Genomic DNA, 23,022 nt, shown 5'->3' with positions numbered 1-23,022 from the left:
TTTGTTACTAATCTGTTCTTGAATGTTTTTAGATGTGGCATGATGAGTGGCTTTTTGTGATCTGTTAGCATGCCTCACTTTATTAGACAGCTTTTATTTATGTGATTTCTTGATTCAACAGGTCTGGCAGTAATCAGGCCTGGGTGTGGCAAGTGAAATTTAACTCAGGTTTCCAAATAATTGTGGTTACTCACAGTTCATTCATGATTCAGCATGGGAGGGAGCAATTACTTTTTCACATAGGCTTAGGCAGGTTTGAAGAGCTTTTTTCCTATTAATAAATGAAATAATAAGTTTGCCATAAGCAATACAAAAAAAAAGTATCTAATGATGGTAATTAGACTTGAGGGGTCAACATGTCTTCATGGGAAATGGCATTCAAAGGGTAACTTGTTTACCTGGTAAACACTATAGTGACTTTAATTGCTATTTACCTTAATTATAAGTGAAGTCTTTTCATGTTAAGATCAAAAGTGTTTTGTCAGCCAAACTGAATCCCTCCAGCTTTGCTTACTGATAGTAAACTGTATTAGGGACGGTTCTTTTGACTGAGTTATGACAGGAGAAATTGGGCTCTCTCAAGGTATCTGATGGTTGCATGAATATTCTAAATATCCTGTACCCTGTCCATCTATCCTGTCTGTACCTCTGTCATCTGTTCTGAAGTCCAATAATTGTCTCTCATTGAATGAACCAAGTTGCTGAAGGAAAATTAATTTCTTTAGATTAGAGGAGTTGAACATTCCATATCGCCTAGTGAACACTTGCCTCAACAATAATTACCGTATTTATCGGCGTATAACACACACAGGCGTATAACACGCACATTCATTTTAAGAGGGAAGTTTCAGGAAAAAAAACTTAAATTATAAATAAGGAACTTTGAAGCAAAATAAGGGTCAGTGCCCATCTGCAGCCTCACCATTGCCATCAATGCAGCCTGCTCAATGCCCATCTGCAGCCTCACAAGTGCCATTAATGCAGCCTCACTATTGCCATCAATGCAGCAGCCTCACCATTGCCATCAATGCAGCAGCCTCACCATTGCCATCAATGCAGCAGCCTCACCATTGCCATCAGTGCAACCTGATCGATGCCCATCTGCAGCCTAGAGGGGACAGGGAGTGGGGTGGGATGAGCGCCGACAGATTACATACAGATTACATCCTATGATAGAACAGTGGTCCAATGGCGGCCCAGGAGACTGAACTTCCTATTACAGAGGCCACCAAGTAAACAGGAGATTCTCACTGTATGTAATCTGACGGCGCTCGCCCCCCCCCCCCCCTCCCTGTCCCCTCCGAGGCAGCTAAAATTGAAGTATTGGCGTATAACAGGCATACGCTATTTTCACCCGATTTTCATGGTGAAAAAGTGAGTGTTATACGCCAATAAATACAGTATCAATCCTCATCCATATATCACAATACATACTACTAGTTTTATAATAATAAAGTAAGTATTTTATGACTAGGTCACTCCCAGCATTTCCTGCATGGCACTTTTTCTGGTTGATTTTAATTATTGCCTAGAATTGCTTTTCAAATATGAATTTATAACTTGCTGGAAGACCCCCTTATTGACTAAACAGTTACCAGTTTGTCCCGGCTTGTACACAGCTTTGTCTGACTGAATCAGAAGGCTGGATCTTGTCTTCTTCACCAGAACTTTACTGCTCTTCATGATAGATTGCCCTGCATTTTCTATGGAGATGCTCAACGTGCCAACCACTTCCAACTGTTTAGGCATGGGAACCTAAGCAAGAAAGCATAAAACATACTACAGTGTAAAAGACAGCACAGACATTCAAGTGTCCATAGGGTTGATTTACTTAAAGTGATTGTAAAGTCGGAAGGATTTTTTATCTTAATGCATTATATGCATTAAGATAAAAAGCCTTCTGGATTCAGCAGCCCCCTAATACTTACCTGAGCCCCATCTCTGTCCAGCAATGTCCAGGAGTGTCTCAGCCATCTGAGATTCTCCCTCCTGATTGGCTGAGACACAGCAGCAGTGCCATTGGCTACTGCTGCTGTCAATCAAAGTCAGCTAGCCAATAAGGGGAGGGGGGGCTGGGTCGGAGCTCCGTGTCTGAATGGATACACAGAGCTGTGATTCGGATCGGGTGCTCCCATAGCAAGCTGCTTGTTGTGGGGGCACAGGAGGGAGGGGCCAGGATCACAGAAGAGGGACCCGAGAAGAGGAGGATCAGGGCTGCTCTGTGCAAATCCACTGCAACAGAGCAGGTAAGTATAACATGTTTATTTTTTTTATAAGTAAGAAAAAAACTTTACAATCAACCCATTGATCGCAATCTGGGCTTGCTGACCTGCCCATCCCAGAGCACCAGAGTGATCGAGCGTCCTCTGTAGCACCAGCTCCTATCCCAGGCGGAGTAATACCAAGTGCACTTCGCCTAGGTCCTTTCTAGCAGCCTAGAGAGCGATGCCAGCAGAAGCTGGAAGAGGAAAAATAGGTCAGTGTATTAAACAACACATACAATGCAGGTAAACCGCAGCAGATCAGTGTGAAAGCTGTCTTATAGGGGGCTCAAGACAGTAGGGGTTGGTTAAAATTTGTGCTTTGGGGAGCGGTAAGTATTTTTACTGCCCCCAACCACTGGTGTAGTATTAAGGGTTGCAATGGTGACCCCACCCCATGCTCTAGGGGGCCTGTGCGGCTTCCCTGTCATATTCTGTATTACACTTGGACAGGAGGGGTGATGGGAGCGGCATATACAGGAACCGATTTTCTCCATTTTCCTCCGGCAACTGCTGAAAGCCGGCTTCTCCACTTCTCCCTCCCGCTGGCATTCAGTGGCTGCAGGAGGAACATTTTCATTATGCTATTCAAAATAAAAAATTCAAAATTCGGAACCATTTCCATTCATTTCATTGTGGCCTATGACTGGTTACCAAATCACTTAAGTGGCCCTCCCTCCTCAAAAGGTTGAGCACCCCTGTTCTAACCCTTTGCTATTCTAAACAAGCCTCACAAAGGAGTAGTGGCTTTGATTTTGGCTTTAAGATTATCTTCGGACACCAATCCCCCCCTCAACTAATCACCATATTGTAAAAATTCTTAATCTAAAAGTCCCTTTCTGCTTTCAGATATTATGCCAGTCCTGAGTCTTATGCAATCTGGAGTGCAGAGCGGGAGGGTGGTACTGTGGGATCTCGTGTCACTGTCTGGGTGAGGTAGTCTCTTCTCATTGGCTGTCCATTGCCAGGGATCCTCATAGGATCTAGAAGAAGACTACAGTGGCATGATGATGCCATGATGAGGGAACCACACTGTAGTGCCAAATCAATGTTCTGCATATCCAGAACAGTTGCAAATGAGGGACATGTGACAGCAGAGTTAGAAGTGTAAAACGGAGTTTTAAAGGTCAATAAAAAAATTAAAACTGTTGAATGTAATGGAAGAAGGGATCACAGGGTTTTTTTTTTCATTGTCCAGAGATGAGCTTTAAAGGATTAGTTCACCTTTACCAAAAAACTACCTATGCAGATAAGGAACATCTGTGGATAATAATAAGCTTTGCAGCTTTGACCAATGTTGAATGATACCATTGCTATAAGTGTAGACCATTTACACACCTAATGAAGCCTGACTGGAAAATCTATAGGTTGGACATTGTTAAGAGATGCCCAGCTGTTACTGTTGACCTTTACCATCACAGAACTGAGCTCTCAAACGCTGAGCTCAGAACTGCATCAGGAGAGAGAGAGCGCATGTGAGGGGTTTGAATCAGAAAAAGAGCTAAGTCCTGTCACGGTGAAGGTGAAAAGTAACAGCTAGGCTTCTCTTAGCAATGTCTTTAGCAATGGCAGGCTTCCAGAGGTATGTACTGTAAATGGCCCACACCTATTGCAAGGGAATTATTCAATATTGATCAAAGCTGTGCAGCTTGTTTTTTATCTACAGATGTAGGCAGTTTTTAGTAAAGATGAACTGTGCTATATTATCAAAAGTATTGGGGTGCTTGCCTTTACATGCACATGAACTGTTATGACTTCCCATTCTTAGTCCATAGGGCTTAGTATTGAGGTGGCCCACCCTTTGCAGCTATAATAGCTTCAACTCTTCTGGGAAGGCTGTTCACAAGGTTTAGGATTGTGTCTATGGGAATGTTTGAGCATTCTTCCAGAAGCACAATTGTGAGGTCAGGCATTGATGTTGGACGAGAAGACCTTGCAGTCATTGCTCTAATTCATCCCAAAAACGTTCCATCCGGTTGAGGTCAGCACTCTCTGCAGGCCAGTCAATTTCCTCCACCCCAAACTCACTCATCCATGTCTTTATGGACCTTGCTTTGTGCACTGGTCATGTCCGTCATATTGGAGCAGGAAGGGGCCAACCCCAAACTGTTCCCACAAAGTTGGGAGCATGAAATTGTCCAAAATGTCTTGGTATGCTGAGGCCTTAAGAGTTCCCTTCACTGGAACTAAGGGGCCAAGCCCAACCGCTGAAAAACAACCCCACACCATAACCCTCATCCACCAAATGATTGGACCAGTGCAAGGTCTGTAAAGACATGGATGATCGAGTTTGGGGTGGAGGAACTTGACTGGCCTGCACAGAGTCCTGACCTCAAGCCAATAGAACACCTTTGGGATGAATTAGAGTGGAGACTGCAAGCCAGGCCTTCTTGACACATCAGTGCCTGACCTCACAAATGTGCTTCTGGAAGAATGGTCAAACATTCCCATAGACACACTCCTAAACCTTGTGGACAGACTTTCCAGAAGAGTTGAAGCTGTTTTAGCTGCAATGGGTGGACCAACTCAATATTGAACTCTACGGACTAAGACTGGGATGCCATTAAAGTTCATGTGCGTGTAAAGGCAGGCGTCACAATACTTTTGAAAATATAGTGTATGTGTTTTATTTTTTATTTTTTGTAAAGATGAAATATGTGGGGGGTTTTTTTGGTAATGATGAACTATGTGTTTTGTTTTGTTTTTTGGTAAAAAATGTGTTTAAGCATATTATGTGAACTTTTGTTACCTGGATTGCAACACAGTTGAAGATGGAGTCCTGCTTAAAGGTCTTCTCTACAAGGGTGGTGTTCTTTCCATCCAGATTTAAGGAGATCTGTGCTCTGCTTTCTCCCTCTGCCCCCTCCAGGTGTATACATATGGTTTCAGAATGCTGAGAGCGAATTGCAGAGGGGAAGATGACTGCATAGTGCCTGAGGAGAGAAGATTGAATATTAGAAACCACAAGGGTAGATTTACAAAGAATTCTATAGCATGCTATTTCTTGATAGCATTCCCTGTTTGCAAATGTGTTTGTGTAGCTTCCCAAAATCATGCAGATACTAGCTTGAATTATTCAAGAAACAACTATTCAATTTGATAGGATAACCCCCCCCCCCTTATCTATGGTTTCTTTTGGTATAGTCATCATGTCAGTGATCATCTGATTGTATGGGCAATTTCCTTTTTTTAATGAAAATCAGATTATAATCCATCTATTATTTTATTACTCTTCAGGCCAAGTCAGATGTTTTCTTTGTGGCAAAGCATAGGAAAACATGTGTTTTGACTGTATGTTAGCATAATGTGTGGCATTGCTTGATCCAGAATGCAGATGTTCGACTCGAACATCGGCTGTTCGCCAGTCCGCCGAACAGCGAACAATTTGGGGTGTTCGCGGCAAATTCGAAAGCCGCGGAACACCCTTTAAAAGTCTATGGGAGAAATCAAAAGTGCTAATTTTAAAGGCTTATATGCATGGTATTGTCATAAAAAGTGTTTGGGGATCCGGGTCCTCCCTGAGGGGACGTGTATCAATGCAAAAAGAAGTTTTAAAAATGGCCGTTTTTTCGGGAGTAGTGATTTTAATAATGCTTAAAGTGAAACAATAAAAGTGTAATATTCCTTTAAATTTTGTACTTGGGGGGTGTCTATAGTATGCATGTAAAGGGGCGCATGTTTCCATGTTTAGAACAAGGTGAAAGCAAAATGACATTTCAAAGGAAAAAAAGTCATTTAAAACTACTCGAGGCTATAATGAATTGTCGGTCTGACAATACACATAAAAGTTCATTGATAAAAACAGCGTGGGATTTCACCACAGGGGAACCCAAACCAAAATTAAAAAAAAAATGGCATGGGGGTCCCCCTAAATTCCATACCAGGCCTATGAATTTTAAGAGGAACCCCGTGCCAAAGTTTAAAAAAAAAATGGCGTGGGGTCCCCCCAAAAATCCATACCAGACCCTTATCTGAGCATGCAACCTGGCAGGCCGCAGGAAAAGAGGGGGGGCGAGAGAGCGACTCCCCCTCCTGAACCATACCAGGCCACATGCCCTCAACATTGGGAGGGTGCTTTGAGGTAGCCCGGTAGCCTGAAGGGTCTGGTATGGAATTTAGGGGGACCCCAGGCCATTTTTTAAAAAATTTTGGCGCGGGGTTCCCCTGTGGGGAAATCCCATGCCATTTTTATCAATGAACTCTTATGTGTATTGTCAGACAGACAATTCATTAATAGCCGCGATTAGTTTTAAATGACTTTTTTTTCATTTGACATGTCATTTTGCTGTCAGACTGTTCTAAGCACGGGAAACATGCGCCCCTTTACAAGCATACTATAGACACCCCCCAGGTAAGAAATTTAAAGGAATATTACACTTTTATTGTTTCACTTTAAGCATTATTAACATCACTGCTCCCGAAAAAATGGCCGTTTTAAAAAAATCTTTTTGCATTGATACATGTCCCCTGGGGCAGGACCCAGGTCCCCAAACACTTTTTATGACAATAACTTGCATATAAGCCTTTAAAATGAGCACTTTTGATTATTCATGTTCGTGTCCCATAGACTTTAACGGTGTTCGCGTGTTCGAACTAATTTTTTGCCTGTTCTGCTGCTAACCGAACCGGGGGGTGTTCGGCTCATCCCTAGTCTTGAAGTACCTTCTCACTGCACAACCACAGTTGTGGGCACCCACCGATGTGGACGCAGACAGACAACGTGGCTTTGTGGGTGAAGCCATGGACAGTCATGCTGAATATAACAGAACGATGCAGGAAGAAGCATACTGCAATTCAGGTAAGTGGGTAGGGTTGGTTTGAGGGTGGGGGGCTGGAGAATGTGACCATGTTTCATGTCACATCCTAAATAGGAGTTTAACATGAAACATAGTCAAAAAGGTGGACTTGGCCTTTAAAACTTGTTGGGAGTTCTGTATAATAAAGTGGCTGACTCACTGGCCTAAAGTACTGCAGAATCTCCCTCTCTATCGAGGGTGTGACATCTTGCTGGTCCGGAATAGCAAAAGGTAAATGGTCATCAAAGACAAGGTAGTTAGAGAAACATAGTACCTAGGCTTTTTGTACATTGTGTTGGATGCAGGAAGACATCCAACAAATTTTGTTCTATGGGTAGCATTCTGAGCAGTGGTAGGCCGGAAGAGAACAACCACAAATAAAAAACAATAATCTGAACACAGAAACAGCCCTGTTGTATCACCATGCCACACTACATAGGGCTCAGTACACCATTTTAGACCTAGCATTCGTAGGGAGCTCAGCAGAGATTAGAACTGCCTGAAAAACACCCAAACAAAGTAGAGTGATACCCCTAATGTTGAGATGCCTGCAGTTTTCCCATGTCTCCCCACAATCAGCTATATATCACAGCATTCATAGTTGTTCATTTCTGACAGCCAAACAGTAGATGGCTCTGTGGCACCTTCCTTCTAGTTGGTTCTGCCAGTGGTGTGATTTTGTAAGTAGTGAGAGGTTTGAGGGTAATGGCAGAACATTGTGGCTTGGAACTATGCATTGGGGACTCTACTGAACTAAAGTCAGGGTTTTTTAGTAGTTCTCAGCTCACATACTGCTGCTCTTAGATTGCTTTGACCTGTTCGAAGGTACAGGACAGCAAGTCTTCCAAGAGAGTCTGCCCTTGTGGGATCTTCATTTGAATGCTGGTCATCTGGCTGTCATACCGTCTCTCCCCAGCTTTAAGGGCCCATTCACATCAGCACCATCTTCTGTGGTGCATGAATGCAAATTACCATGCCTCATGTTAGGGCAGCACCTTAATTTGAATGGCTGCCTAGCACATTTTGCACCAAAGATTGTGCATGGAGAACTTCCAACAGCACATAGCAACACAGTTCAGTACATTGCTGTAAGCTGTGAAGGTGCATTGGGGTGCCATTCAAAATGCATTACACCCCTATTTTAACGTGCTCTGATGTAATGCGCATATTACCACAGCATGATGATGTGAGAAGGCCATAATACAATCTGAGTCTTAGACCTGAAAAAGTGTGCAGGTAGGGAGTCTGACTTTTCGAAGACTTTAACGACCATCATACTTGTTCTGAGTCAGTAATAAGGAAAGTCTTGAAACCAAGTTACTGCGCAGCAGTAAAGGTGTCAAAAAGACTGGTGTAGCAGTGCACATGACATCAGGCCATAAAGCTCACCTGTTCTCAGAACTGATAATGTACACCTCACCTATACCAAGAATAGAGAACATCTGACATCACCTGAACCTAAGATATGGCAGCAGGGGTAGCTAGAAGTGAGCAGAGTGGACCAGGACAATGGGTTGCTTATGGTAAGCAAAGTGTGCAGTTCTGGTGCATGAAAAGCCCTCCATGGTGGTCAGAGTGATGTAACCCAAAGCAGTCCATGTTCCAAGTGCCGCAACCCATGTTAAGCAATTTTAAGGGAATGTGATGGAAGGCAAAGGGACACTACTGAGATCATTCAGAATTAATTGACAGCAGTTTACATCCTTGTGACTCGCATTTGACCTGCATCACATGGGATTTGCATTCCTGTAGACTTGTATAGGAATGCAAAATCTGCTTGAAATGAGCAAAAGCCCATGAACACAGGCCCTAAAGCCTCGCACACACAACAAGAATATCTGACGAATGATCATTTGTTTATTTTTTACATGCTAGTCTCATATCCAAAATATGATAAATAACGTGTACTCAGACTATTCTGGAGTGGTAAGTGGGGTACCCCAAGGTTCTGTCTTAGGACCAATTCTATTGAATTTATAAATGACATAGAGGATGGGATAAATAGCTCAATCTCAGTTTTTGCGGACGACACAAAACATCAAGATATAGACATTTTGCAGAAAGACCTGAACAATATAATGCAGTGGGCCACTACATGGGTACAATACAAATAAGGTTTAATGTGAAGAAATGTAAAGTAATGCACTTGGGTGCAAAAAACATAAATGCAAACTACTCACTAGGGGAGAACAATGGAGAATGGAGAAAGATCTGGGGGTCCTAGTAGATGACAGATTGAGAAATAGCATGCAATGTCAAGCTGCAGCTACCAAAGCTGGCAGAATATTAGCATGCATAAAAAAGGAGATATACTCCAGAGATAAAACGATAATCCTACCACTTTATAAAACTCTGGTTAGACCACATCTGGAGTACTCTGTCCAGTTCTGGTCACCAGTCCTCAGAAAGGATGTACTGGACACTGACACATGTGCACCTACACAGGATGAACTGGATGGACTTTGGTCTTTATTCAACCTTACCTACTATGTACCTATGAAAATGAATAGATTACTAGAGTTACAAAAATTCTCGTAAGACAGAAAATTAAACTTCCAACAAGGATGTAATGTATTGTATGTATTCTTTCATGCGCTTTGTTACTCAATTTTTTACGGACGAATACTGCACTGATTAAACGAAAATCATTTGTTCTGTTAACCTGCAACAAAAATTTTCGTGTTTGTCTCTGGATAATTTTGCATGAACTGTCGAAACGCGTAGGCCCCTGGACGACATCGTCTGTGACCAAACACATAGCGATGTGCTGACGTCCCCATTACCTTCGTTCCCCGGAAGGTTGGGTATGTTTGGTTGTGCGCCAGCCGGCACACCAAACTCAAGGCGCTATTCTTTTATCATTGCTGTAAGTGCAATACTTTTTATCTCAATAAACGTTTAAAGGATTTTACACCATGTGAAGCCTTTTGTCTTTTCGGTGTACCGCTTATCCATCCTATTAAGTGATGCAATGGGCACAGGGAAGCCGTGTAACCAGGAGAAAGGCCCAGACTGGGTTTTAAGCCAAAGGTGCAGAGCGATCCCTTGTAATGAGGGATCTACTGGACCTGGTAAGCAGTTAATTCAGCTGTTGGTGGCAGCACTGTTGCACAAGGTGGTGGATGGTAGAGTCTAACAACAATATTCAAGATTTACTATTGTAATCAATGCTGGACTGATTTATGGAGTCTTGGTTTTTTAATTTCATTTTCATGTGAATAATTAGCACAATTTTATTTTTATATACTATTTCTGAACTGTAACTATGTCATACAGGAGAATTGGTGCTTGATTTTTTTATTTCTAATTTCCCAATAGCACAGTTTTTTTCCATATCTTCATCACACTACAGCAAATATTGACACTGCTGAGTAAAAAGTAACAGATTATAATCATTAACTTGATACTCCAGGGTCAGATGCTTGATTATCCCCCAATATACAGTGGTGGGAGGGGTGCATTTAGATTCTGGAGTACCTTTCTGGGTGATATTTTTAGAGTAAACATTTTACCTTGAACTGTACTCAAGCTAAAACTTCTATGTATACAGTTCTATGTATACAACCTTTTGGCTAAAAAATCTGGAAGCTGATTGGTCTCTATGCAGGCCAGGCCTTATATGAATGTTCAGATGGACACCAAACAAAGAAAACAAAAAACACAAATAAAATGACCTGAGGTTCCCCCAAGGTTTTAGAATGGACCCCTCATGTCTGGTATGGCTTTAAGGAGGAACCCCATGCAAAAAAAAATAAAAAATAAAAAAGTGTGTGATCTCCCCAAAAATATCTATACCAGACCCTTATCCATGCAGGCTAGCTAGCCAGGAAAGGGGGGCGAGTGTGTGCCTCCTCCCTCTTGAATTTTACCAAGCCACATACCCTCAACATGAAGAGCCACCTTGCCAGGGAGAAGCGTGCCTGCTATAGCTGTTAAAGGGACCGACGTACAGCTATGGCGAATCGCGCAGGGGAGCCAACCTGCCGTAGTATAATGACAGCGGCTGGGCGGCAAGTAGTTAAAGTGGAATTCTAGGATAAAGCTGGCTAATCTTAAAAATGCTCCCTCCCCCTCCTAACACTTTATTCTGAATTCTACTTATCTATTTTTAGGCCACTACTTTCTGGTCATGTGATCTCCCCTGTGTCAGCCAGCACTGGCTGCAGGGGGGAGGAAAAGAGCGCTCTGGCTGACACCTTGTGGTAACAAGGTGTGAGCCAATGGCAGGTTTCTTTTTGATGGGTTAGCAGGTGTTGGGCTTCATGATTGACATGGATCTACATTGCTGAATGGCATTATTAATGATGGATGTTCATCATGGGGTTCGGAGGTTTGGTTTAATTCAATGACTTGTCAAAAACTGAATGTGTAAAGGGCATGATATAAATTATGGGGGAACCCCCACTGAGCTTTTTTTTTCTTTTTTTTTGGATGGTGTCCCCTCTTAACATTTATAAAAAAAAAATTGTTTGTTTTCGTTTAATTATTATTTTTTTTTCATTTTTCGGGTCATTTGTTATGAGTGCAATTTGTAAATTTGAAAATTGGTCAATTCGAAAATTCAAAAATCCTAAAACAAGAAAGAAAATCAGAAAAATTCAAAAGAATAACTAACTAATGAATAATAACTAACTGATAACTAACGAACTTTCAGATAATTCGTAACTTAGCATAAATTCGTATTCGTTACGTTCACTAACACCCAAATTTGAAAGGAATTTCCAATACCTAAAATTTAATAGTTAGTAATAGTTAAGTTATTATTTCAGATTTTAGAATTTTTGGGTTTTCGGATTTTCAAATTTCGAATTTCCGAATTTTCTAGATTTCTAATTTTCTAAATTTACGACTTTACGAATATTCGAATTTACGAATATTCTGAAAAAATTGTTAAATGGGTTTTCGTTAATTCTGATATTTCCAAATTAACAAGTTTGTCGAAATTCGTTAAAAAGCAAATTTGTACTCAGACAAATTGCAGATGTCTACTCTCATCTAGGGTAAAGGTCTGGTATAGATGAATGAGGTCCCCCCAGAGCTGCCAGATATTGTCATTTTGCCAGCAATTTAAATACACTTTTTTTCTTTGTAAGCCCCATTCATACCGCACTGACTTGTCATGTGATCTGACAGTTCCAAATGGCATGACAAGGTCCCTACCCTATTGTCGGCGATGGAACTGTTCAAATTGTTGCGACCCTGACTTTGCGGTGGCATGCCGATTTAAAAAGAAAGGTTCCTGCACAATGTTTTTTGCAATTTCAGGTGCGACTTGCATACACATCTGCATGAAGTCGCACAGATGTCAGGCAAGTTACACTTGAAATCGCACTGACCTGACCTTCAAGTGAAGTAGCATGATTTCAAAGTCGCATTCAGCGTGAACAGGGGGCTAAATGTCAGATTTGCTGTAGTAGGATGTATATATCATACAGATGTGTCACTTCACAGGCAGGGACATGACACAGGGCACCCCCATGGCACGTGATTTAATAGATTTTGCATTTTTAATGTTTTATTTTTAGTACTTTAGCAGTACTAAAATCGGTGCTCCCCACCAAACAATATTGAAGACGTTTTTATTTTGGCTTTGGTATATATCTGCTAGGGCAGCGCTCCGTCCACCATGCCATTTGTTTTACAATCACTTGCCTATTAGTATATCAAATGTCCAAAACTGATTTGGAACATTTAGCTTTCATTGACTTTACCCATGTTGTCCGAATTCTGCTTGAACACAACCCGGGTGTTTTTGGCTTCACTTAGTCTATGTTTCCACTAGTGTGACTTGTCATGGGACTTTGGACACATAAAGTGTGACTTTGGACACCTTGCTTTGTGCACTGGTGCACAGTCACGTTGGAACAGGAAGGGGCCATCCCCAAACTGTTTAGACAAAGTTGGGAGCAAGAAATTGTCCAAAATGTCTTGGTATGCTGACGCCTTAAGAGTTCACTTCACTGGAACTAAGGGGCCAAGCCCAACCCATGAAAAACAACCCCACACCATAATCCCCCCTCCACCAAATGATTTGGACCAGTGCACAAAGCAAGGTCTATAAAGACATGGATGAGCGCGTTTGGGGTGGAGGAACTTGACTGGCCTTCACAGAGTCCTGACCTCAACCTGATAGAACACCTGTGGGATGAATTAGAGCGGAGACTGCGAGCCAGGCCTCTCATCCAACATCAGTGCCTGACCTCACAAATGGGCTTCTGGAAGAATGGTCAAACATTCCCATAGAAACCTAAACCTTGTGGACAGCCTTCCCAGAAGAATTGAAGCTGTTATAGCTGCAAAGGGTGGGCCAACTCAATATTGAACCCTACGGACTAATGCCCTGTACACACGGTCGGATTTTCCAATGGAAAATGTGTGATAGGACCTTGTTGTCGGAAATTCCGACCGTGTGCGGGCTCCATCACACATTTTCCATTGGATTTTCCGACACACAAAGTTTGAGAGCTTGCTATAAAATTTTCCGACAACAAAATCCGTTGTCGGAAATTCTGATCGTGTGTACACAAATCCGACGCACAAAGTGCCACGCATGCTCAGAATAAATAAAGAGATGAAAGCTATTGGCTATTGCCCCGTTTATAGTCCCGACGTACGTGTTTTACGTCACCGCGTTCAGAATGATCGGATTTTCCGACAACTTTGTGTGACCGTGTGTATGCAAGACAAGTCTGAGCCAACATCCGTTGGAAAAAATCCTAGGATTTTGTTGGCGGAATGTCCAATCAATGTCCAACCATGTGTATGGGGCATTAGACTGGGATGCTATTAAAGTTCGGGTGTGTGTGTAAAGGCAGGTGTCCCAATACTTTTGGTAATATAGTGTATAATTTAAAAATGTGTAACAGCTTTAAGAGGTCAACAACTGATAATCTATTAAACACCACCAAGGAATGTTCAACTCAGCAATCACACATTCAATGGCGGCCTGTCCATAGGGTGCACACGGGCATCACCCCCCAACCAGTACTAGTCACTAAAAAAAAAATAAATAAATAAATAACATTTTTTAAAAGGTCCTTTAAAAAAAACAATTTTTTTTAAAAGGTCCTTAAAAAAAACAAAAAAAAAGTCCTTTAAGTGTACAAGTGCACTGTGTACGGGTGAAGAACACAATACACTATGGGGGAGCATGATGTCTATGCAATCATGTGATTCCATGTGAGATGACCCATTTGCAGGGTTTTGTGAGTGCTTGCGCTGCAAAGCACTGCGCTGGAACACTTCCGTCTTGCAGGCTTCCCCTTGCTGTGGGGTTTTCTATTCGCACATGGGTGGTGCTTTCCCCAGGGGTGCCTTCCGGTTTCTCTGTGGCAGTAGGAAGTCGGAAGTGCCCCTGACCTGTGGCTCCATGGATGGAGAAGAAAAGCCAGGTACTGTGTGATCTGCACCCCTGTCTGTCCCTTTACTGCAGCATCCTGTGATCGGAGTCATTGGACTGAAGGTGGAGGGCGCCCTGCTTCAACTCTGCCTGAGAATCAACCTCCAGCCAGAGCCATCTATCTATCTATCTATCTATCTATCTATCTATCTATCTATCTATCTATCTATCTATCTATCTATTTATCTATCTATCTATCTATCGGCACTATTGCAGGCGAGTGACGGGGAGGGGGTTGGTCGGGGGATTGTTTGCACCCCCCCAAAAAAAAATGGAGCACCAGCCACCGCTGCACACATTTACTAAAGCAAAATGAAGTTACTTACAGTTTGGCTTCCACAGAGCAGGAGATGTGAAGAAGGACTAGACCCGCACACAGCACCCAGGACACCATTGTGCAGGGCTGCAGGACTTCGTTAGACTGCCTGAAAACTTTGCGGCTGCTTTTGTATTTTTTGCTGCCTCTACACACCCCCTCCTACGCGGCAGGACATGGACTTCACAGCAAGGCTGCTGACCTCAAAACAACAAACATGCCTTAGGCAGTAACTGGTCAGCAGATGAGTTGCAGGATTAAGAGGATTTGCAAATAATTACTTTAGATAGTGTGTTTGTAACAGGCAAACATCTACCCACAGTTCTGAAGACCTCTGTAAGCTTACAGGGATGGTCAAGCATTTCCGATTTTAATATAAAATTCAGCCAACCCCCGCAAAATCGCAATTCAGAGTTCATGTCCTCAATGGTTCAACAATTTTTCCTTAGAATCTAACTAATAATTGTTTGTGGAACCCCCCCGCGCAATTTCGCAAAAACCGCAAATATCCTCCACAATTTTTTATGGTTTTTCTCGTGGCAATATATGATTTTTCATGCGTTTTAATGCTAAATTATTAAGAACAATATAGTTTACTAATTTTGGGGGCCATATTTAGGGTTTAAACTATAAAAATAGGCATTTATAGGCATTTTTTTGACCACATCCAAAATTTGCGGTTTTTCATAATTCGCGGGTGCTCTAGAAACGTAACACCCCCCCCCACCATGAATTTTAGGGGTTGATTGTACACTGTTTTTTCCCATGACAAATTGTTGCATAATTGTTTTTTGCAAACTGAAACAACAGTTCTTTTTTGTGCTGTGCACAGAAACATTTGTATCTAAAGCCAAACATTTTTTTTCTTTCTTTTTTTCTTTTATTTTCTTTTTTCTAAAGCCAACATTTTATTTTTGTTTTGGATTAAATATAGAATTGTCAAATTTTATATTTAAAAATGTATACATAAATGCAGCGTTTAAAAACAAATAGTGTTATGCCGCGTACACACGAGCGGACTTTACGGCAGACTTGGTCCGGCGTACCGGATTTCGTCGGACAATTCGATCGTGTGTGGGCTCCAGCTGACTTTGTTTTCTCAAAAGTTGGACGGACTTAGATTTGAAACATGTTTCAAATCTATCCGACGGACTCGAGTCCGGTCAAAAAGTCTGCTAGTCTGTATGCTAATTCGACGGACAAAAAGCCATGCTAGGGCAGCTATTGGCTACTGGCTATGAACTTCCTTATTTAAGTCCGGTCATACGTCATCACGTACAAATTCGGCGGACTTTGGTTGATTGCGTGTAGGCAAGTCTGTTCATTCAGAAAGTCTGTTGTAAACTCCGTTGAAAAGTCCACCGGGCAAAGTCTGCCGTAAAGTCCGCTTGTGTGTACGCGGCATTAGATACATGTGCATGTGAACAGATACAGTATCTCACATTTTTGTAAATATTTTATTATATCTTTTCATGTGACAACACTGAAGAAATGACACTTTGCTACAATGTAAAGTAGTGAGTGTACAGCTTGTAAAACAGTGTAAATTTGCTGTCCCCTCAAAATAACTCAACACACAGCCATTAATGTCTAAACCACTGGCAACAAAAGTGAGTACACCCCTAAGTGAAAATGTCCAAATTGGGCTCAAATAGCCATTTTCTCTCCCTGATGTCATGTGCCTTGTTAGTGTTACAAGGTCTCAGGTGTGAATGGGGAGCAGGTGTGTTAAATTTGGTGTTATCGCTCTCACTCTCTCATACTGGTCACTGGAAGTTCAACATGTCACCTCATGGCAAAGAACTCTCTGAGGATCTGAAAAAAAAATTGTTGCTCTACATAAAGATGGCCTAGGCTATAAGAATATTTCCAAGACCCTGAAACTGAGCTGCAGCATGGTGGCCAAGACCATACAGCGGTTTACCAGAACAGGTTTCACTCAGAACACTCCTTGCCATGCTCGACCAAAGAAGTTGAGTGTTGAGTGCTTTATACACTTCAGCCTCTTACACGCGATTGGAATGTTGGCCAACAAAACCGGGGACTTTTGTCCGAAGGGCGTTGGCCCAAACTTGTTTTGCATACAAATGGCAAGGAATTGTCGGCCAACAAATATGAACGTAGTGACGTACTACGTTGTTTTTCAGCTCTTTAGCGCCACCCTTTGGGCTCCTTCTGCTAATTTCTTGTTAGTAGGAGTTTGGTTATTGTTGAGTCATGCTTTTCAGTTCACGCTTTTCATTTTGTGTTTTCAACTTGTTTCTGAACGGCTGTTCGTCAACCAGACATGTTGTGGAATCGGAGGAGATAACGTGTTATTTATTATTGGCCTTGGAGTTATTGCTTTAACGTACATTTTTTGGTTGAATAATGATTTGATTTGGTATATTTTCTATATTTTTGGATGCATAGAATGCACTTTTTGGTTAAGTTCTATTATTATTATTATTATTATACAGGATTTATATAGCGCCGACAGTTTACGCAGCGCTTTACAACAACATTAGGGCAGACAGTACAAGTACAATACAATTCAATACAGGAGGAATCAGAGGGCCCTGCTCGTTAGAGCTTACAATCTAGGAGGGAGGGTCAAGTTATACAAAAGGGTAATAGCTGTGGGGGATGAGCTAATGGAGAAAATAATGCAGTTGTTAGATGGAGGCAGGATAGGCTTCTCTGAAGAGGAAAGTCTTCAGGGATCGCCTAAAAGTGGATAAATTTGGAGACAGTCTGACAGATTGGGGTAGGGAATTCCAGAGGATGGGTGAGGCTCGGGAGAAGTCCTGGAAGTTCTATTGGCAAATAGCATGTCTAATTTTATGCGTTTTCTTCTTTTTTTAATGCACAATAAAAAAAATTGTGGACAATAGTTCTTGGCTATGTGTTTTACTTCAAATGACAGTTTGGGAGTAGGCAGTTACATTTAAAAAAATACAATGTAAAATTAACAAGGGACACCGACATAGTTGTATCTTTGATCTTAAAAACTACAGGATAATGGTGTTGTGGTAACTTGCCCAAAAAAAGAAAAAAAAAAAAAGCATAATAATATTATTTTTGATATCACTAGAAAAAAAAAGCTTTTGAAAATGTGTTTGCAATAACTCCATCAGTATCACCAGCAAAGCAGCTTCATTATTATTCCATTAAAAAAGAAGAGAATTGTGCGCTGCATTTCGAGATTTCATAATTTGCCGCATCACAAATGTTAATTCTCCATTACGAACGCTAGTTTACAAGACACCACTTCTGGCTTGTCCTTGCTTCCGAGCATGCGTGTTTGTACTTTGGACTTTTGCCCGACGGACTTGTGTACATACACTCGGAAAATCCGACAACAGACATTTGTCAGTGGAAAATTTTTAAGCCTGCCATTCAACATTTGTTTGTGGAAAATCCAACAATTGTCCGATGGAGCATACACACAGTCGGATTTTCCGCCAACAGCTTCTCATCACACATTTCCCGTCGGAAAATCCGATCGTGTGTACGAGGCTTTCCTTAATGTTTTCTCGCAGTATATATACTTTTTTCATCTGATGGTGATTTCATTTTTCACCATATGCAGTATGTACCTAGGTCAAATTTCCTGAATTGAATATACATCCACTTTAACCCAGTTGAGCCCTTAACCCAATTTTTATGAATAGATAATCCTGGCTTGTCAGTGGGTGCAAGAGCTATGAAATTATGCCTATCTACGCCCTAACCTGGAAATACACATGATAAAAATTTTAATGAGGAGTTTGGATTGTTTTTTGGCTCTGTTTTGTGGTGCCCTGCATGGTAAAAAACATTGCATAGTTACATAGTTACATAGTAGGTGAGGTTGAAAAAAGACACAAGTCCATCAAGTCCAACCTATGTGTGTGATTATGTGTCAGTATTACATTACATATCCCTGTATGTTGCGGTCATTCAGGTGATTATCTAATAGTTTCTTGAAGCTATCAATGCTCCCCGCTGAGACCACCGCCTGTGGAAGGGAATTCCACATCCTTGCCGCTCTTACAGTAAAGAACCCTCTACGTAGTTTAAGGTTAAACCTCTTTTCTTCTAATTGTAATGAGTGGCCACGAGTCTTATTAAACTCTCTTCTGCGAAAAAGTTTTATCCCTATTGTGGGGTCACCAGTACAGTATTTGTAAATTGAAATCATATCCCCTCTCAAGCGTCTCTTCTCCAGAGAGAATAAGTTCAGTGCTCGCAACCTTTCCTCATAACTAAGATCCTCCAGACCCTTTATTAGCTTTGTTGCCCTTCTTTGTACTCGCTCCATTTCCAGTACGTCCCTCCTGAGGACTGGTTCCCAGAACTGGACAGCATACTCCAGGTGCGGCCGGACCAGAGTCTTGTAGAGCGGGAGAATTATCGTTTTATCTCTGGAGTTGATCCCCCTTTTAATGCATGCCAATATTCTGTTTGCTTTATTAGCAGCAGCTTGGCATTGCATGCCATTGCTGAGCCTATCATCTACTAGGACCCCCAGGTCCTTTTCCATCCTAGATTCCCCCAGAGGTTCTCCCCCCAGTGTATAGATTGCATTCATATTTTTGTCACCCAAATGCATTATTTTGCATTTTTCTACATTGAACCTCATTTGCCATGTAGTCGCCCACCCCATTAATTTGTTCAGGTCTTTTTGCAAGATTTCCACATCCTGCGGAGAAGTTATTGCCCTGATTAGCTTAGTATCGTCTGCAAATACAGAGATTGAACTGTTTATCCCATCCTCCTAGGTCGTTTATGAACAAATTAAATAGGATTGGTCCCAGCACAGAACCCTGGGGAACCCCACTACCCACCCCTGACCATTCTGAGTACTCCCCATTTATCACCACCCTCTGAACATGCCCTTGTAGCCAGTTTTTAATCCATGTACTCGCCAACGCACCTTATTTTGTACAGTAAACGTTTATGGGGAACTGTGTCAAATGCTTTTGCAAAATCCAGATATACCACGTCTACGGGCCTTCCTTTATCTAGATGGCAACTCACCTCCTCATAGAAGGTTAATAGATTGGTTTGGCAAGAACGATTCTTCATGAATCCATGCTGATTACTGCTAATGATATCATTCTTATTACTAAAATCTTGTATATAGTCCCTTATCATCCCCTCCAAGAGTTTACATACTATTGATGTTAGGCTAACTGGTCTGTAATTCCCAGGGATGTTTTTTGGGCCCTTTTTAAATATTGGTGCTACATTGGCTTTTTTCCAATCAGCTGGTACCATTCCAGTCAATAGACTGTCTGTAAAAATTAGGAACAACGGTCTGGCAATCACCTGACTGAGTTCCCTAAGTACCTTCGGATGCAAGCCATCTGGTCCCGGTGATTTATTAATGTTAAGTTTCTCAAGTCTAATTTTAATTCCGTCCTCTGTTAACCATGTAGGTGCTTCCTGTGTTGTGTCATGAGGATAAACACTGCAGTTTTGGTTACTGAAGCCCCCCCGATTCACTCGTGAAGACTGAGGAGAAGAATACATTCAATACCTTTGTCATCTCCCCATCCTTTGTAACCAGATGTCCTTCCTCATTCTTTATGGGGCCAATATGGTCTGTCCTCCCTTTTTTACTGTTTACATACTTAAAGAATTTCTTGGGATTTTTTTTGCTCTCCTCCGCTATGTGTCTTTCATGTTCTATCTTAGCCATCCTAATTGCACCCTTACATTTCTTATTGCATTCTTTATAAAGTCTGAATGCTGAGGATGATCCCTCAACCTAGTATTTTTTGAAGGCCTTCTCCTTTGCTTTTATATGCATTTTTACATTGGAGTTAAGCCATCCAGGATTGAACAGGACATTCACTTACATTTTTCTGTCCACTCCTGTGTGTTAGCAGCCCAATCAAATGAATGGATTGCCTTGACCGACCACATGTTAACGCACTGAAATGGACAGGTGCAAAGCCAACCTTAGTCTATCAACCAGAATATCTTAGACCCCTTAAAGAGTGCTTTGGAACATTTTCTTTTTTCAAGATTCTAGAAATGTATTGTCATTCTACAATACAAATCGTAATGTAAAATACAGATGTGGTTCAATATTAAATAACAATTTTGCGCTAGTGTTCTCTTGTACATTTTTGTCAACCTAATTTAAAGTGGTTGTAAAGTCAAAAGGTTTTTTATCTTTTTTTTTCAATCAATAGTTTTTATTGGTATATTAGGAAAGGGTATACAGAAAGAAAAAATGTATACAAACTCGTATACGAGGAATTACAAAAGTATAAAAGGATATACAGATATGGTACACAGGGAGTATAAACATTTAGGCATTAATGAAGTCTAATAGGTAGTGGTACAAATTATTAGAAATTAGTACAGCGGTTAAGGTATTAGTGCCACTGTTGGGTGTTAGTACAATAACACTGTAAATTTACAAACGGCCATGGTTTAATAGCAAAAAGATCTTATATTGAAATATGGTTCCATGTCAGGTTAGTTGGCCTAGCTATGCGACGGTTGTAAGGGAATGTATAAAACAATTATTTTCTTTATTTCTAGATTCCCCTCTATATTTTGTTAAGTATATATTTATATATTGAAGTGGTAATATAACCATCCAGGTGTACTCTTTGGTAATGTAGGATAACCTTCAATGACCCATTCAGATCTGAGAGACACCCAATGACTAGACATGAACAGTTGCTGAGTGTAATAAAAAATGTGTCTGGTCTTTATTTGACAAATACAGAGTATTTATGCAAAAGAAAAAGGTTGGGGCTTAAGAGGGAGTTAGTATAATACGTGCATATGTTATCAGGAAAAAGACACAAGCAATCTCTAGCAAACATCTGTTTCCATTTCTGGAAATGCATATTCTCACTAATGTATCTCACGATTAGGACAGAAAACATATTCTTAGGCTCTGTCTTAAACCACAAACTACAAAATAAAGTTTATTATAGGTGAGAAACATATGTTTGCCTACAGATAAGGACATTTATTCACAAAACCAGGAAGTCTGTTCCGGGAGGTGACAAATAACTGTCAAATTCTTAATTCTTTGTAAAACAGAGATGAGTTTTGCTAAGGCAAAATTCATATATGGTGGCAGTGGTGGGATGAAATAATTACCTTTTGGCAAGAAATGATCCTTCTGTCTTCTAGACAGACTGTTTCTTTTTGCCTTAGCTCTGATTTAAATTTCAACTCAAACCAAATTTATATAGAAGAGGGATATGAACCACACCTTGGTGTAAAGGGGATTTTTTGGGAAAATCTGCCTTGAAAAGTACCTATGTGGAGGTCTTTTGAAAAATAATACAGTACTGTACACTCCTTTTGGGAAGGAGCTGAAATAGTTAATGAGGATTATACTTCAGTGACCCAACCTACTTTTGCTTTTCTTTCTTTTGCATAAAGTATAAGAATTATTAGAAGTATAAGATAATTTGTTTGTGTGGGAGGGGGTCTGTAAGGTAAGACAGACATACTCTCATTATCAGTAAGTGTGTAAGGTAAGACAGACGTGCTCTCATTGTCAGTAGGTCTGTAAGGTAAGACAGACATATTCCCACTGTCACTGTTTTTATATGGGTCAAGAACATAGTAAAGAACCTCCCTCATAACCTAAACCTGGGGAAAATTGTAGAGATTATGTTGCTAGAGTTTGTGGTACTGATTGTGAATTTATAAATCCTTGGGTTTCTAATTTGGTGGGGTGGACAGAAGCTTTGGTTAGTAGAGACCCTTTCCCCAGAGATGGTGAAAATGATGAGTTTCACATGGCTTTGGTAAAAAGTATAAGTCTTGGAGACAGGAAAGCTTTTCCATGGTTTGAAGGGGATCCACAGTGGGACATGGATTACATGAGGAAAGGTGGTGAAAATTGGTTAAAATATGCACCTTATTGATTCCAAAGAGACATTAAGAAAAAGAAGAAAGCAAAGACCTGTATGTCCAAAGAGGAATACGATCTGAAGCATTCTCCAAGAGGTGAAGGTCAAACGACCCGGTCCTACAGCAACCCCTTTTCGTTATGTACCTGTGTCTGCTACTGTTCAGGGTCCTCCTCACCCTCCACCCCCAGCTTATAATAAAGTATACCCAAGTTTAACTAAGGAGGAAATAGACTTACTGGCTGGACATTATGCTATACAACATAGAGCCCCAGCCCCACCACAACCACCTCCACAGGGAGGAGAAGTACCTGTAGGCAGAGCACCCACAATGGGCACACCACCTCAGAGCATTCCTGTGGTCACCCAACCAGATCCCGTATCACAAAGTCCT

The 23,022-nt window shown here is 41.2% G+C and overlaps 1 protein-coding gene across 1 annotated transcript in view; it reads right to left on the bottom strand.

Moving 5' to 3' along the window:
- The window catches only part of LOC141105647 (alpha-2-macroglobulin-like), a 232,651-nt gene extending 217,712 nt beyond the window's left edge, over positions 1 to 14,939 (bottom strand). Inside the window, exons 1-3 of the mRNA XM_073595623.1 lie at positions 14,783 to 14,939; positions 5,011 to 5,194; positions 1,596 to 1,755 (exon numbers count right to left, since the gene is read on the bottom strand). Of these exons, the coding sequence (XP_073451724.1) occupies positions 1,596 to 1,755; positions 5,011 to 5,194; positions 14,783 to 14,850 (412 nt within the window). The 5' untranslated portion in view covers positions 14,851 to 14,939. The remainder of the gene's footprint in view (positions 1 to 1,595; positions 1,756 to 5,010; positions 5,195 to 14,782) is intronic.
- Positions 14,940 to 23,022: the final 8,083 nt, after the last annotated feature.

The sequence above is a fragment of the Aquarana catesbeiana genome, linkage group LG08, assembly GCF_042186555.1.
Source record: "Aquarana catesbeiana isolate 2022-GZ linkage group LG08, ASM4218655v1, whole genome shotgun sequence".
Classification (NCBI taxonomy): domain Eukaryota; kingdom Metazoa; phylum Chordata; class Amphibia; order Anura; family Ranidae; genus Aquarana; species Aquarana catesbeiana.
This window is presented reverse-complemented; position numbering and strand designations above follow the sequence as displayed.